General features: G+C 44.0%; 1 protein-coding gene across 2 annotated transcripts; it reads left to right on the top strand.

The window, feature by feature from the left end:
- The first annotated feature begins 1,672 nt into the window (after positions 1–1,672).
- On the top strand, positions 1,673–16,173 carry mest. Of its 2 annotated transcripts, none has more exons than XM_037539008.1 (12): positions 1,673–1,847; positions 2,673–2,859; positions 6,105–6,184; positions 6,790–6,867; positions 7,033–7,169; positions 8,371–8,429; positions 9,321–9,361; positions 9,457–9,527; positions 9,682–9,783; positions 12,255–12,331; positions 14,916–14,979; positions 15,602–16,173. In XM_037539008.1, exons 1-12 carry the CDS (start codon positions 1,827–1,829, stop codon positions 15,717–15,719), a joined length of 1,035 nt encoding a protein of 344 aa, XP_037394905.1. In that variant the 5' UTR covers positions 1,673–1,826; the 3' UTR covers positions 15,720–16,173. The 2 variants fall into 2 exon arrangements, with proteins under 2 accessions (XP_037394905.1, XP_017566791.1); XM_017711302.2 differs by having other exon boundaries at positions 1,674–1,824.
- The last annotated feature ends 841 nt before the right edge of the window (positions 16,174–17,014 follow it).

The following is a 17,014-nucleotide window of genomic DNA, read 5'->3' as shown; positions in this document are numbered from 1 at the left end:
GCACTGAAGGAGCTCCTGTGTCTCATCGCGTGTCGTAGAGTGGGTGGGAGCCATTGTCCATAATGGCCTGCAGCTTAGACAGCGTCCTCCTCTCCGACACGGCCGTCAGCGAGTCCAGCTCCACACCCACAGCATCACTGGCCTTGCGGATCAGCTTGTTGAATCTGTTGGCGTCTGCCGCCCTCAGCCTGCTTCCCCAGCATGCAACAGCATAGAGGATAGCACTCGCCACCACAGACTCATAGAAGTTCCTGAGCATAGTGCGGCAGATGTTGAAGGACCTCAGGCGCCTCAGAAGATAGAGACGACTTTGGCCCTTCCTGTAGAGGGCGTCAGTGTTCTTAGCCCAGTCCAGTTTATTGTCAATATACACAACCAGATATCTGTAATCCTCCACAGTGTCCACGCTGACCCCCCCCGGACGGACACAGGGGTCACCAGTGCCTTGTCCCTCCTGAGGTCCACCACCAGAGACCAAAGAAACCCACAAACTGGAACTTCCTCCATTGATTTGATGATGTTTCAGTCCATTATGGTCTTTTTCTTCAATAACAAGTATTAAAAAACGCTTATAGTACTCTAATGTCTCCGTAGCCACTTTAAATGATCCAGCAGTTCTGACGCCTGAATCGCCAGAATGTAGCTGCTCCATTTAAGGTGGAACGGGAAAATTCACACGAGAAGCTGGTGAATATCTCACTTCAGCTTCATATCACTGAAGAATTAGGGGTGGGCAATAATAAATAACTGCCCCCCTCTTTGAAGGCGTATGATGCCCTAAATGTAACTAAAGCCCAGCAGCAGGAGCTGAACTTTACCTTCCTCTGCTGTCCCTGCAGACGGGCAGGGTCGCCTACAGAGCAGCGCTAGTAGCTGTTAATGAAGTGATGCTCTTCTTTATTGGAGGGTTGTTCCATTTCATACCAACAGGATTCAACCACTACCCCTGTAAATCAGTTCCAAGGGGCAAGGAGACACTCGAACATGGGTAGGGGTAAACATAAGAACTGGGATATGTGCACATATATATATATATATATATATATATATATATATATATGTATGTATGTATGTGTGTGTGTGTGTGTGTGTGTGTGTGTGTGTGTGTGTGTGTGTGTGTGTGTGTGTGTGTGTGTGAATGAGAGAGTACATTTCATCATTAACATATGAGGGACAGACCTGGAACTTACACTATTACAGTGAAATTACAGGGAGAGTTACAACACAACTAGGTGGTTTCAGGCACTAATAGACGCAAACGTTAAAGCAGAAAAGGGCTTGTCAGGTCAAATTCTTGACCAGTCAGTGAAGGACCACGTGGTGCACTTTGGCCGTTACAAAGTCCAGCGCCAAAGAAGTGGGCAGGTCTAACTTGCTACTAATCAAAGGCCCAATCTCAATTTGCTGCCTACTCCCTTTATAGTGCACTGTGGCTTCCACACTCAGAGTGCACTATTACTCCTGTAAGGAATGGCACGCGTGTGGCTGAATCCCAGATGGCCATCTGTTAGACACATCAAGCGCGGTTAGAGCTTAGGAGGCGGTGTTTTAATTCACACATAGTGCGCTACGTAGGGAGCAGGGAGGCATTTGAGACAAGGCCAAGGTGTAATGTGCCTTCCGCCCCGCTAGGCGGCCTGTGCGCACGCCGTCTTCAGCTTCAGCGGAGATTGGGCTTGGCGTCAGCGAGGAGACCTTCGGCTCCTCGGCTTAGTTCGGGCTCAGACTCGGAGCTCCGAGCGGTTCTGTCACAGCTAGGCGACCACCGGAGAGACAGCTGCGCCCGCGGGGCCCCGCGGTGAGGAGAAGGCGGAGAAACGCAGGGTATGAGCCGCCACAGCCCGGCTGTAGGTCCTGACAGACAGTCTGCGGGCAGCGTTAACGGAGCTAATCTCGTCTAAGCCCATCAGAGTCGCTGCACGTTTAAGTTGGCTCACTATTCACCCGTTCCACCTTAAAAAGCGCGGCGCCTCAGGATGTAGCTCACTTAACTGCTGCACCATTTAAGATGGAAGGGGAATATTCCAGCTTAAATGGTGCTTTTAAAAAATTCCCCGTTCCACCTCAAAAAGTGCAGCAGCGACTGTTGCACCACTTAAGGTGGAACCGGAAAATTGCCCGCCTTAATTTAAATGCTGCTTTTTTAAATCTTCGCGTTCCGCGGTAAGTTAACTGCTGCAGCATTTAAGGTGGAATTTTCCTGTTACACCTTAAGTGGTGCTTTAAAAAAAAATCCGTTCCACCTTAAATGGTGCAGCGGCAACTGTTGTATCAGTTAAGATGGATCAAGAAGTCCCCACCTTAAACGGTGTTTTTAAAGTCTTCGTTCCACCTTAAATTATGCAGTAGTGACCTAACGAAAAGTAATTTTCGTCTTAATGGTGCTTTGAAAATCGTCCCGTTCCACCTTAAACTGCGCAACAGCGACTGTTATACCCTTTAAGGTGGAACGGGCAGGCACATTCTGCCTTATAGCTTTTAAAGGCTTCACGTTCCGCGGTAACTGACGTACCATTTAAGGTGGAATGGGACAGTTCCCCCTTAAATATTGCTTTTTTTACTCCAGCCTCGTCTTCTGCCTGTTTGTGACGTGGCCGTGTCCTGAAGTTCGCTGGCAGGTGAGCAGCAGGTCTTACAGGTGCGCTGTAACTCTGTGCCGTGCGTCTCTGCAGGGTGGGCTGGAGGGTGGGATGACCATGATGATCGGGAGGGAGTGGTGGCTGCACGTGGCGCTGCTGTGCGTTCCCCTGCTGGCCGTCTACCTGCACATCCCTCAGCCTCAGCTCTCCCCAGCCCTGCACACCTGGCGCTCCTCTGGACGCTTCTTCAGCTTCCGGGGGAACAACATCTTCTACAAAGGTGAGCTGGCTTCACTCAGAGGGGGAATCCCACCACGTTTTCAAAGTTTCTGAACGATTCAGTCGAGGAGATTTTGATCAGGGTGGTTTGGTGTGAAATGATTGACTGTAGGTTTCTTTACAGTGGTGGTGATGGGAACCAGCCGTTGCCATGACAACACAAATATAGGCATGTAGTAGATGTCAGACACTAATCGGACATCCCTTCCTATTAAATTATCTACAATTATCTATTATCTGGTCCTCTCCAAAAAAAAATAGATGGTACTTCAAGGGTTCTTCAGTAAAGAAAATGGTTCTGTACAGAACCATGAACACTCAAAGAACCCGTTGCATGATTGCAAGTGTTCTTTGCATCATGAAAGGGTTCCTTTCTTTTTGAAAAGGGTTCTATATCGCGCCCTAAAGCATTCTTCAGTAGATGGTTCTTCTAGAAGATATTCACAGGATATTCACCATTAATCTGAAGAGCCCTGTCCTCATGCAAAGGGTTCTTTGAATGTTCATGGTTCTATATAGAGCCATTTTCTTTACCAAAGAACCCTTGGAGAACCATCGTCTTTAAGAGTGTGGGGTTTGGATGACTCTGCAGTACATGGACTGGATAAGTTTATGGCCTCAGTGGAAGTGAAAACAGAAGCATGCAAGTTCTGTTACATGCTCAAATTAAGCTGCACCGATACTAGTAGGGGGTCCACCGGTGGGTCCAAAACACACTTGGTGATGTTCTTCATAACGTTCATACTCCATAAGCTCCATTCAGAAGCTGGGCGTCGTGTGAGGCTGTAGCTCTTCTCTCCAGTCTAATAGACGGTGACGTCATTTTAAACCCTTATAATAAAAGAAGCTGAACACAGTTTGTTTTTCTACTGAAAGTCGACCCGTTTTTCCCCAAATCTGGGCTCTAAACTATAAACAGACGGCGTCTCTTCAGTGATCTGCTCTGGAAACATCATCCATCCATCCATCCATCCATCATCTTCCGCTTCTCCGGGGTTCGGGTCGCGGGGGCAGCATCCTGAGCAATGAAGCCCAGACCTCCCTTTCCCCAGCCATTTCCACTAGCTCCCTGGGAGGGATTCCGAGGCGTTCCCAGGCCAGCTGGGCGATATAGTCACGCCAGCGTGTCCTGGGTCTTCCCCGGGGTCTCCTCCCCGGTGGACTTGCCTGTGACACCTCCCAAGGGAGGCGTCCAGGAGGCATACTAACCAGATGCCCGAACCACCTCAACTGGCTCCTCTCGACGTGAAGAAGCAGCGGCTCTACTCCGAGTCCCTCCCGGATGACCGAACTTCTCACCCTATCTCTAAGGGAGAGTCCAGACACCCTGCGGAGGAAACTCATCTCGGCCGCTGGAAACATCACTTTTAGAAAATAACACAAAGAGCGTCGGAGATTTTTGGCCTTCAGCAGTGAATTGGAAGCATGCAGTGATATGTGGAGATCATAAAACACGTTCTGTTCATTTGAGGGGCTTTTACAAATAAATAATAAAATAAAAATGTCATTTATTTCATGCAGTTACTGAAAAATTTGCCTCATGATTTGGTCACGAAAATTCAGATGGAAAAAAACAGACTATACCCTGGGTTAAAGGGGAGTTCCACCAATTTTTCAATAGTCAAAAGTCAGGTGCATTCTCATTCATCAAGGTACAAATAGTGTAAATGTACCTCAAAAGGTGAGCAATTCTGACTCGGTAAGTTTCTCTAGAACCGAGCGTTTCACGCCAAACCGCCCTGAACGACTCTGTTTACATTATAGCCATTATACAGAATCCATCAAAACAAGCTTGGAGGGGAATTCCAGAGGTCTTCCCAAATTTCTGTATAATCCAGTCACTGAGGTTTCAGCGGAGTGATTTGATATGGGATAGTTCATTGTAGAGAAACGGACTCTTTACAGTGGTGGTGATGGGAACCGGGGGTCGTCATGGCTACAGCACAAATATAGACCACTTCATTTACTATCCAGAACCACATCTGTTTTCTCGGTTTTTATATGAAGTGTTGAGAACGGTGCAATAATTTTACCTTACAGTACAAACACGTAGCTCCCCACCATGAATGTGCTTCACCACAGTGGGGTCACCAACCTCCTCCTGGAGATCAGCTTTCCGGTAGAGTTCAGTTCCAGCCTGCATCTAATAAGCTGCCCCACCTTTTTACTTAACACTAATGCGTCTGATCCAGCCAATCAGGGAAGGAGATCAGGAAGAGGTGAATTAGCTGGAGCAGGGGCAGCAGGCGGATCACACGTTAGCCTCATCAGTCACTGATAGCCAGTGTCATCCCATGTGGACTTTTATATGTATTTTATATGTTTGAAATGCGTTTCAAATACGTTGCAGTCCAGGCCGAAATACACCTCACACTCTAAACTGGATTTCACATTTACTGCCATATTAACCAAATATATTTTAATATATTTTTAATATATGGGCGGCACGGTGGCACGGTAGGTATCGCTGTCGCCTTCGATTCCCCAGCTGTCCTCTCTGTGTGGAACACGTTCTCCCCGTGTCTGTGTGGGTTTCCTCCCACAGTCTAAAGACATGCAGTCAGGCCAGTTGGAGATGCTCAGCTGACCGTAGGTGTGAGTGTGTATGAATGTGTCTGTCTGACCTGCGATGGTCTGGTGACCTGTCCAGGGTGTATCCTGCCTTCCGCACAATGACTGCTGGGGTAGGCTCCAGCACCCAAACCCCCCCCCCCACCCCACGACCCTGAGGGAGGTGTGTGTGTGTGTGTGTGTGTGTTTGTATTTTAAATATATTTTTATTTTAAAATATGGGGAAATGGTACACATAGAAATATCATGCAAAAATATACGTATGTAAATGTATTTAGCAAATACATTTGAAAGTGTATGAAAACACCGTCTAATTTGCATTCCAGTATCTTCATTTTAATAATTAGCAGACGAACCTTTAATAGGGCAAAACCAAGTGTTGATACTCTGTGAAAATGCAGTTATGATCTGATATTTTCTTTATCTTACCGCAGACGTAGATGGTTAATGCAAAGTACGATGCAAAACAGAAGTCGGTGTTATTTAGTTACATCTGTAACTTTTATTAAAACTACATACGATTGAAAAAATATAAAAAGAAATATAAATAAAATGATTTATAAATGTACTTGACATACATTTTTGGCCATTTGCATACACAGTAAAAACATAATTGATGAATACATGTGGAATATGTTTGTTTTTTATCTGTATGGCTGTATTTGAACGTGGCAGATTCGTTTGGTGCTGTGGGGAGCTCTGATGTGGTGGTCCTCCTTCATGGTTTTCCCACCTCAGGCTATGATTGGCACAAGGTAAGCTCATTTTTAGCCCATGTGTGCCATTTATATGTAGGATTTGTAGATTATATGGTAGCCCTGTTTACACCTGGCATTACTCTGCTTCCTGGGTGGTCCGATCTGGAGTGGAACAGGTGTGTAAGGGGTCCAGTGTGTGTCTGAGATGCGCTGATAAACACCTTCAGAGGTAATCAAGGACACACATGACGGCATAACTGTGTATTATGACTGCTAAAGGGTCTCAGTGTGTCCACCTTACAGCAGAGATGAAAGCAGCTACGTTGTTTTTGTCCCCTCACCTGCTTGTTTACAAGTTGCGTTAGCCAGATATACAGTCTAAACTAAGGGTCCGTAACCTTTTTCAGAGTGTGCCCCCTTTTTAGGGTTAAAAATAATTTCCATTTTTTGTTAAAAGGCTAAAGCAGCAAGAGCCCGGCGTAGTAAATGTGCACGATGCCTTCCCTCCAGTCACAAACTCACTGGAGACGCACTGGAGAGCCGTGGAAATGCCGGGTGTTAATGGCCGGGCATCAGATGACTTGAGATGGATGTCGATATCAAGCGTTTTAATTCTTCGTTGGTCTATAATAATAAAAACAGTGTTTTTACTTGTTCCGTAGGTCTGGGAGCCTCTGAATCAGCGCTTTAACAGAGTCATTGCGCTTGACTTCCTTGGCTTTGGCTTCTCTGATAAGCCGGTAAGCTTGTTACCATCACTATTACACTCTTAGTAGTGGGGATAGTAACACTACTGTTCAATCTGCTGTTCATCCACAATCAAGACGTCACTTTCTCCATCATATCTTTCTGTAGTTGATTCGGGTCAAATCGGATTAATTAGGCTCGCTGCCCTTGCGTTTCAGAGGCCGCATCAGTATTCAATCTTTGAGCAGGCGAGTGCGGTAGAGGCCTTGATCACTCATCTGGGCCTCGCTGATCAGAAGGTCAACCTCCTCTCACATGATTATGGAGATACAGTAGCACTGGAGCTGCTTTACAGGTAAACAGTGACATTTCTACGCATTACTTTCATATTCTAGTGCAGGTGCTCTGGGTCAGATTCCACTGACTGCTGTTTGAGTAGACTGTGAGGATATGAGACCCCTGGGGTCCACTTATCACGTCTGTGGGGTGTTGTGAACCAACCTTAATTCATTTCTACGCAACCATTTTCCAACCTCTCTCTATCCCTGAGGATCAACCCGTATTTTATAACTGTGCCTTTAAGACTTATTTATGTAAATGACTCCTGTTCTGATTGGCTGCTCTGTGTAGTGCTTTGTTTTTTTTTATGTACAAAAGTGATGCTTAATGATTTCATTGATTTTGAATTGGTTTTGTGCTTGTTTTCAAATTTCAAAATCACATTGTGGGACTAAGTATTTAAATAATTAAATTATATATATATATATAAATGTGCTTAGTTGCCACACACACACACACACACACACACACACACACACACACACACACACACACACACACACACACACACACACACACAGGCCACTTTATTAGGTACACCTGTTCAGTTGCTTGTTGACACAAATAGCTAATCAGCCAATCACACGGCCGCAGCTCACTGCATTCAGGCGTGTAGAGGTGGTCAAGACAACTTGCTGAAGTGCAGACCGAGCATCAGAACGGGGAAGAAAGGGGATTTAGGGGTCTTTCAACGTGGCGTGGTTGTTGGAGCCAGACTGGCTGGTCTGAGTATTTCAGAAACTGCTGATCTGCTGGGATTTTCACGCACAACCATCTCTAGGGTTTACAGAGAACGGTCCGAAAAAGAGGAAATATCCAGTGAGCGGTCAGTTGTGTGGACAAAAATGCCTTGTTGATGCGAGAGGTCAGAGGAGAATGGGCAGACTGGTTCCAGATGATAGAAAGACAACAGGAACTCAAATAACCAACCAGAATCTCTGAGGAACGTTTCCAGCACCTTGTTGAAAGTCTGACATGATGAATTAAAGCAGTTCTGAAGGCAAAAGGGGGTCCAGCCTTTAACTAGCAAGGTGTACCTAATAAAGTGGCCTGTCTGTGTGTGTCTGTGTGTGTGTGTGTGTTTTTTTTCTATCTGCTGCATGATGCAAAAATGTTTGTGCACGTTTCATTTTGCTGGTTGAGACTGTAGAGGACACTGTGAAGTACGGCTACGACTGAATGTCTACATGACTTGCTTGTTCATGTTACCCGCACAGGAGTGACCACAATCGAACTGGACATCTGGCCATAAACAGCCTCTGCCTTTCAAATGGAGGTACCTTCCATTCTTGTTTATAATGACTATATACAGCTGTGTGCAGAAGTTTGTGCCCCCCTGGTTATTGCACATTTTATTGATTTTCTAAGTGATAATAGTAAGACCTCTAAAGAGAACAGACATCTGCACATACTGAGTTTAACATACTGGAGAAAAAAAATAAAACATAAAATACTGTATGTGAGAAAGTTATGGAGCATTTTATATTTTATGTTTTATCCCCAGTATGTTAAACTCAGCAAATAAATAGAAACTGTGTGCTAATTTGCAGAAAAATACTATGTTTGAGTGTTTACAGTGTTTAAACTTTTGCACACATCTCTCAACTTTCGTATTGCGGCACTTTAACACACTAAGCTATCACATCATGCAAGAATCCAGTGGCTGCTCTGCTGGATACAGAACACTGTTAGAAATGAAGGTTCTGCGCAGGTACATTTCTCCTTCATCATGGTACAAACAGTGTAAATGTTCCCTCAAAGCTCCAGCAGTGGTTCTAAGGTCTGATTGTGAAGCTTAAATCAGTTTCTCCAGGTGAAAAGTTGGTATTTGTGTCTTTTCATAACCGAATGATTTAAAACAGAACAGTAGAATAAAAGGCTGGAGGCGAGGCGGGGCGTGTGGAGTCAGTACAGCTTAGAACAGATCATTTCAGTGGATTATGGTTCAGTTATGCTCCCTGACTGAGAGCACTGAGACCCTTGAGGGTCCCACCCCAGTGACACGACGGGCACTGCCCCAGTGACAGTTTAGCACCTTTATTTCTGAGTGCACTGCTTTTAATATATGAGGTCATAAATAGGCAACAATAAGTTATTACACCTAATAAATGAACACTAAATAAATCACTGTTCCCTCAGTAACTACTGATATCTCTATCATTGAAAGGTATATTCCCAGAGACACATTACCCAAGGTTGATGCAAAAGGTAAGTCCTGATTTTTTAGCACCATCCATAACATCGTAAATATTTAACCATTTTAAAAACACAAAACAGTTCATCTGTTTTCTTGGTGTCTGTAGATCCTGAAGAACTCCGGCTTCATTTCTCCTCTACTTACACGTCTTATAACCTTCCATCTCTTTTCTAGAGGGTGAGTGGACTTTCCTGGATGCACAGCAGCGTGCTTTGGTTTATATCTGTCTCATTAATGTCTTACTGAGCGCATCCTAAAGCAGCGACCTGACAGAATGAGAGGATTTGTTTATGATTAAGCCGCTGTGTTTAATTGTATCTCTGACCAGCAGGATTGGCGATGTGTTTGGTCCATATACCCAACCGACTGAAGCCGAGTACTGGGACATGTGGACAGGCGTTCGCTTTAACGATGGAAACTTGGTCATGGACAGGTAAGCAGTCAGGTATGAAAAGTCAGGTCGGTGCTGCCACACTGGAAGATTGGATTTCACTGCTACACTGCAGAAAAGCCATCGTCAGAACAGCTGTGTTGTAAATTAGACGTAAAAACTAAATTCTAATAATGAGGTAAACAAATTTTACTTTGAAAAAAGCATTAATATCTAGTTCTTCACATCATCTGGCCAAATTATCTTAAATTATCTTGTAATACTCAAAGTCCTGGCATGGTGGGGAAGTGGAAAGGCATCAGTCTCTTAAACCGAAGATCACAAGTTCAACCCCCATCCGTGCCTTTTTTCTGGAGGTTAGGGAACCAGCCTTGTGACCAGAAGGCCAGTTCGATCTTCTTGGCCAACAATACGTGACTGAAGTGCCCTTGAGCAAGGCGCTTAACCCCCAACTGTTCCCTGGGTGCCGTGGATAGGGCTGCCCACTGCTCCGGGCAAGTGTGCTCACTGCCCCCTAGTGTGTGTTTACTAGTGTGCATGCATGTGGGTGTTTCACTGCACGGATGGGTTCAATTCCAAGGTCTAGTTCTTCTACTGCCAACGCAGTTTGCTAATGGTTCTGAATTCAGTTTAATTCAAATGTTACACTTCTTACTTTGTCAGTTCAGACCATGGCTTTAACATGGTGGTGGTAGTATGAGGGAAGACTGATTTGAGAGATGGGGGAGAACTCTGAGAACTTGGCCTGGTGTTCTGGTAGCTTCTGTCTGTGGCTAGAAGGCCAGACCCCCCTCATAGCTGCAGTAGGACTGATGTTGGACTGATGAACAGGGAGGAGTGGCTCTCTGGCTTTATCTCCAAACTGCTCCACCTTCACCGTCCCTCTGATCTGCTCATTTCTAATCTTGTCACTCCCAACGAAAATCTCAGCATCTTCATCTCCGCCACCTCCAGCTCAGCCTCCTGTCTTTTAGACAGAGCCACAGTCTCCAAACCACACATCATAGCAGGACGCACTGCTGTCTTGTAGACCTTCCCTTTCACTCTTGCTGCTATCCTTCTGTCACACATCAGTCCTGACACCCGTCTCCACCCACTCCATCCTGCCTGCACCCTCTTCCTCACCTCTTTTCTACACTGTCCATTGCTCTGGATGGTTGACCCAAGATATTTGAAGTCATCCACCTTTACGACCTCGACTCCTTGCATCTTCACCTTTCCACCTGCCTCCCTCTCATTCACACACATGTATTCCGTCTTGTCTCTACTGACCTTCATTCCTCTCCTCTCCAGTGCAAACCTCCACCTCTCCAGATTCTCTTCCACCTGCTCTCTACTCCCACCACAGATTACAATGTCATCTGCAAACATCATGGTCCATGGAGCCTCCTGCCTGACCTCATCTGTCAACCTGTCCATCATCATGTTTATTTTCAATATATTTTTTTCTATTTTTTTTTTGTGAATGCCTTTTTTTTTAAACAGCTTCTGAAAATTTAAGCAAAAAAAAAAGTTATCAAATTCTACACACCTTAAATTCTTTCTTTCAGTGTTACAAAATTTTTGAAATAAGACGATGTAAGAGGAGCCTGCCTCTTCTAACAAGTAAAAAAGGCCTGATGTAATATCAAAACTGACAGAACCATCGTCATACCTTCAACAGTAACGCTTTGTGCTTTTGTGCCATAATTCACTTAAAATAAGGTAGAATTTGTGAAACTGATTATAAAAAGTAGTTCTTTCAACAAACTAATGTTACACTCTCAGCACTTTACAAGACAAGTAATCTTATCAGAGAACGTGCAGTGTTTTTGTTGGGCCAGGGACCAAGAAGACACAAAGATCTAATGTTTGAAGATGAGTAGATTTATAAAAATGTGTTATGCTATATTTTGTTACTAAAATAGTAGCTATATACTCAAAATTAAAAGCAAAATAATGCAAATAATGGGATACTAGCCCCAGGCTTATTATACTTATTAACTACAGTAACTTCAGTGCAACTGTTGAGCTATTCTTAGGTTATTCTTAGATTACACTTAGAAGTGTGTTAGTAAAACTTTGGGCCCACTGGCAGGCCCTGGCCTTTAAAGGGGTCGCCTCTTAAACTCCGTGGGACCACCGGTGGTTCATAACGTTCATATTCTATAAGCTCCGTTCAGAAGCTGGGCGTCGTGTGAGGCTGTAGCTCTTCTCTCCAGTCTAATAGACGGTGATGTCATTTTAAACCCTTATAATAAAAGAAGCTGAACTCAGTTTGTTTTTCTACTGAACTCCTCGGGTTGCAGTGACTTCTGGCTGAAGTCGGCACTTGTGTTCACTCAGCCCTTCATCCCTCTGAGAGCTCATCCAACTCCCTTCGCTTGAGCTAAAAAACTAGTGGAACAGTCTTTAAGATGGGGTCAGGGGGTTCTCAGAGGTGGAAGTGGACGAGGGCTTGTTAAACTGGGCCTGAAATGGATGGTGTGTTAATGGTGATGAAGTGTGTGCCGTTTCTTTCTCTTCCTGTCTAGTATATTGCAATATATAAACCAAAGACTGAAGCACAGAGACAGATGGGTGGGAGCACTTACCTCTACTTCAACCCCATGTGAGTATATCCACCATGCACAAACGAACCCAGCCATTAATAAGACAACGGAGAAAAGTGTTCCTAGTTTTCCGCACGTGCCACTCTGGCCAGTGCAGTAACCATTTAAGTAAATAAACTCCGCTCTGAAGTGAGGCAGGTTTGGGACGGAGGTCAGGCGAGCCTTCGGTAAAAGGGTCTGTGACACTAAGAGGTTTATTCTACTGAAAAAATCTTTCGAGGAGCTGATTAGCCTTGTTTGCACCCACATGCACGGGCCGCCAGAGTGGCCTTGCGAGCTAAACACAACTTGTGTGCGAAGTGTCAACCCCTACGTAACCTACACTGTAGTTACATAGTGGCTGATAAATCATATTTGTTGTGATGTAATTTAATCACTGTATGCTTTTTGTAATTGTTAGTCGTTTGATTACAAACAGAGCCTAATTAGTGATATTTAATTGGATTTTTGGACGCAAATCTGGATTTGTAGTGTTTAACAGGATTTTTAAAAAATGTGGCACTACTTAGTCTGTTCTAAATGATCAAATGTCAGAAGAAATATTGTGACATATCAAGTGTTGTGAAAACGTCTTGAAGTATTTGTTACTTTTTGCCATATCACCCACTTTTTCTCGAGTTAAGGGTTACGCATGGTTGCATTTGTGAGACGCTCTACATGCAGCCATTAATTCAGCTGAGCACTGTGTTGCAAACTTGCCCTGCAAATTCACAACTGGCCTGGCACCTGCGCCCCCTTCTGGTGATGCACATTGCAAGACCAGGGGTTAAACTGGAGCTTCAGAGGTGGGGGAGCCCTTTATTCGTCTCTGATGTGGGAACAAACCCAGGGGGTTCTCAGCACTGATATCTTTGAAATGTGATTGAAACTAATAGCCTTTCTGTTTGTTGTTCCAATGGCCTAAACAATTGAATTACTTGGTTTGCTGTTGCACAAAAAGAAGCCACCCAACTGCTAATGTCCCCTTTTTTCAGAGACTGCTGGTAGAGGAGGTACAGTCTATCTAGGAGACCTGTGTGATGGTTCACCTCCGTGCAACACTACTGCCAAGTGTTCAGTGCCATCCAGTCAGATTATCCTCAAACTACTGTGGACCCCAGCCTTCCTACCTCACATCACTAACCAGTTTAGCTGAATTTAAACTGGGGTCCACAGAGTCAGGACGAATGGCCAAGTTTCAGCTTCACAAAACCTAACAAATGGAGTGGCAGTGAACTCATTTTAGGAGCATGATTAATAGCTTTCTCTGTTGTTGAGCGTTTTTTCAATGAAGGCAACAGAAATCTATGTAAATATGTGGAAAGCTGTGTTTAAGAGCACCTTATACAACAGTTAGTTCCGGCCACGCAAGCTGACTGGTTGAGAATCGTTCTAACTGAGCTGTTATTTCGCCACAACATCACAAACGCCGCGTCACTCCACTGAGACGCTGTTGCTAAGCAACGACTTTGACGGCTGTAGGAGACGCTCAAGGCATTTGAATGTTTTTACTTCTTACTTTGCCCCAAACAGAAAACGGACACTTAAGATCACATTTGACCGACAGCCGATTTGTTATTGGCTCGTGCCTGTGACCAAATTACAGCCGTGATGTTATTTTGAGAACGCACTCCCTCTCAGGTTCTATTGCTTAAACGCAGCACTAATATAAAAATAGTAATATTTACTACATCTGTATAGCACCTTGTTTATGTTAAAATCCAGCTCAAATGACAAAAGGCAGATAAAAGGCAGCCTAAGTGAGAAACCAGAAAACAGAGGATAAAAACACTGATGAAAAAAGAAAAATTCTGTTCCTAACATTTACGTTTTATGACTTCTTTTCCTCTGATGGGTGTCCACTCAGTCTCTTGCCTGATCCAAGAGGTGTTCACAATCAGAGACCTTGAACTTAACCGGCCCTGCAGCAGATTAGGCGTACAGCCCAAGTCACGGCAGTGGATCCTGGTAAAAAGCGATGGACTGTCGTGAGACAGAAAAGCCAGGGTTAGAACGAGCTAAGCCTAAACCCGAAAAAGCCCGAAGCATCGTTAAACAGGAGGCAGACACTGTGGTTTTCAGTGAAAAACAGTAAAGGGTAAAGGTTTCAGTGCATTAGAATTAACATTAATCAGATAACAGAACTGGAGCTCTGCTCCGGTTCCCTTCAGCCCAGTTTAACCCTGGGCCAAGACCACCCTCCACATATCTGTTCATACTTGACGTACTGTAATAGAGGAACACTGTACAGCAGAGCTGCATGTCCAGCAACTGCTAGTGACACCATGAGGAGAAAAGCTGAGCACTACTGACCAGTCCAAATTTGCACGCGGCCGTTGTTGGTAACTGTTTACACTCCCAGGCAACTCCTCAAAAAAGGATTTCAGAGGCTTCAGGAGGAACTGCGCTTCCTGCTTTGTGGCCACGCATCCTGTTTCCTATCTAGATGAAACGATGGTGATGTGAAATGAGCTTCATCTGACGCATATGTTATTTATGGCTCGGAGAGCAGCGAGTATTAATACGGTCATTCTCTGTCCTGTCCTGTCCTGTCCTGTCCTGTGCGTAATCACTCCATCAGCTTGGCTATCGTTTGTCTTTCAGTGCATATGATCTACGGACCTCTAGATCCAGTTAACCCCCACCCCCAGTTCATTCATCTCTACCAGTAAGTGCACACAGTGTTTCAGGGTTTATGATCTGTGGCTGGTCACTGTACATACAGTCATAGCAATGTTTGAACACACCCTGATCAAATTACATGTTCTGTTGATTTTTATTTATTTATAAGTGGAAATAAGTCAACACATCCTCTGGAGAGCACACAAATATGGCATATTTCCACAAATTTTAGAGCATAAAATTTATTTATTTGCTGATGGGTGCCATAATATTTTAATCACATTATGTTTAGTTACTGGGGGGGAAAAACAAATCATAATCAATAAAATGTGCAGAATTTCACTTAGAAAGCCAATAAAACATGGAATTTCATCAGGGCTGTTCCAGCTTTTGTCTATGACAATATATATTGTATCTGCTGAAGCTGATGCATAAACACTTACAAAATTGGGATTATTTAGCATTATAGAAAAATAATATTTATTAAGATCAGGTTGCAGATGCAGTAAAATAAATAAAATGCAGATATTTTAGAGCAGTAACTCAGCATCACCTAAACATTCTGCACCTCCAGAGCACAATAAACGTAAATCAAGGTTGAGCTAAAAAGCTGATGACTGATGTGCTGTTAGAGGATAAAAGAAGTGTTTGACTTTTAATACCCACAGAAAACTGGTTCGGAGGTCGACCGTGTCGATTCTGGATGAGCACATCAGCCATTACCCACAGCTTGAGGACCCTACAGGCTTCATGAACGCCTACCTCAACTTCATCAACTCTTTCTGAGCGGTTCTGTCGCGTTGGCGTCGCACACGGGCTCGTTGAAGCAGATGCTCGGAGAAATCCTGGCCGGGGGACATGGCTGAATTACGGATCACCTGTATGGATCTCTTGGGCGGAGAGACTTAACAGGATTTTTTCAGTATTTGTTGAATTTCTTGATTTGAAGCTCAACAAAACAAAGCCTTTTATAGAAGCGATGTTAATGTTGACGTCTGGAATGGCAGCAGCTCCTGTAGTTTATTCAGCAGATGCCGTGAGTTGACCTGTGATCAGTTTCTTTATTGTTAAATTTGCCACTAATGGCCATCTGACTTTTTTAGTGATCACGAGACAGTGTCTATATTGTTTACAAACAGTGGCAAACACAATAGGGCTAAACACGTTGGGGGAAAAGTTGTGATTTTTCTGACCAGAATTGTGACTAATATTAAAATTGAAATGAATTTCTATAAACTGAGGTCTGGGCCTGCTTGTTTGGCCAAGAAGATCTGAACCTATTGTTCCAGACTAGCAGTTCTGGTTGTATTATGTACACAGCACGAGGGCATGTGGTCGCGTCTGATTGGTCCGACTCATCTACAGCCTTTCATAAGCTACAATAATTACAGCTCTTGCAAAAAAATAATTATTAATCTTTCCGCCGTACAAATCAGAACTCTTCTCACCAGCCAAGTCAAAGATCACGGTCTCATTCTCCAACGTCTTCCTGGGTTTGTTTCTTTGTTCTTGAAAGGTCCTAAGAAACGATCTGGCAGATTCGTGACGTGCTCTTAAACCTCAGAACTGTTCTCACCCTTGTGCTCTTGACTGTGTGTAGATTCTGTTCTTACCCAAGAACAAATCCCGAATAAGAAAACACTGGTGAATGTCAGTCCTCATGAAAACTATAAGTGGCTTTTAAGAAGAAATTTCTTCTTAAAAACGGTTGGTGAAGGAGGCCCAATGTTTACGGGATATGCAAACAGAGAGAAGGTGCAGTAAAGAGAACAGTATAAAATCTCATCACTCTGCATTTACAGAGAAATGAACTGACATTGACAGCACCACATCCTACTTTGGCTGGTCAAATGGGCCCCGAATTGGTTAAACTGTCCCTATAAAGTCTGAGACACTTGTCTCACATGAATGTGAAAGGATGGTTTATATCAGCATGAACTGGCAAGCCCTCACTATCCTGAGATAGCTCTGGATTATGTATGTACAATGGCAGGCTGAGTATTAAATTATACCTGGTTTAAAAAAAAAAAAAAAAAAAATCACAATAAAAAGTAATTTTTAACAAGAACATTTCACGTCAA

This window comes from Pygocentrus nattereri, chromosome 1 (assembly GCF_015220715.1).
Source record: "Pygocentrus nattereri isolate fPygNat1 chromosome 1, fPygNat1.pri, whole genome shotgun sequence".
Lineage (NCBI taxonomy): Eukaryota > Metazoa > Chordata > Actinopteri > Characiformes > Serrasalmidae > Pygocentrus > Pygocentrus nattereri.
This window is presented reverse-complemented; position numbering and strand designations above follow the sequence as displayed.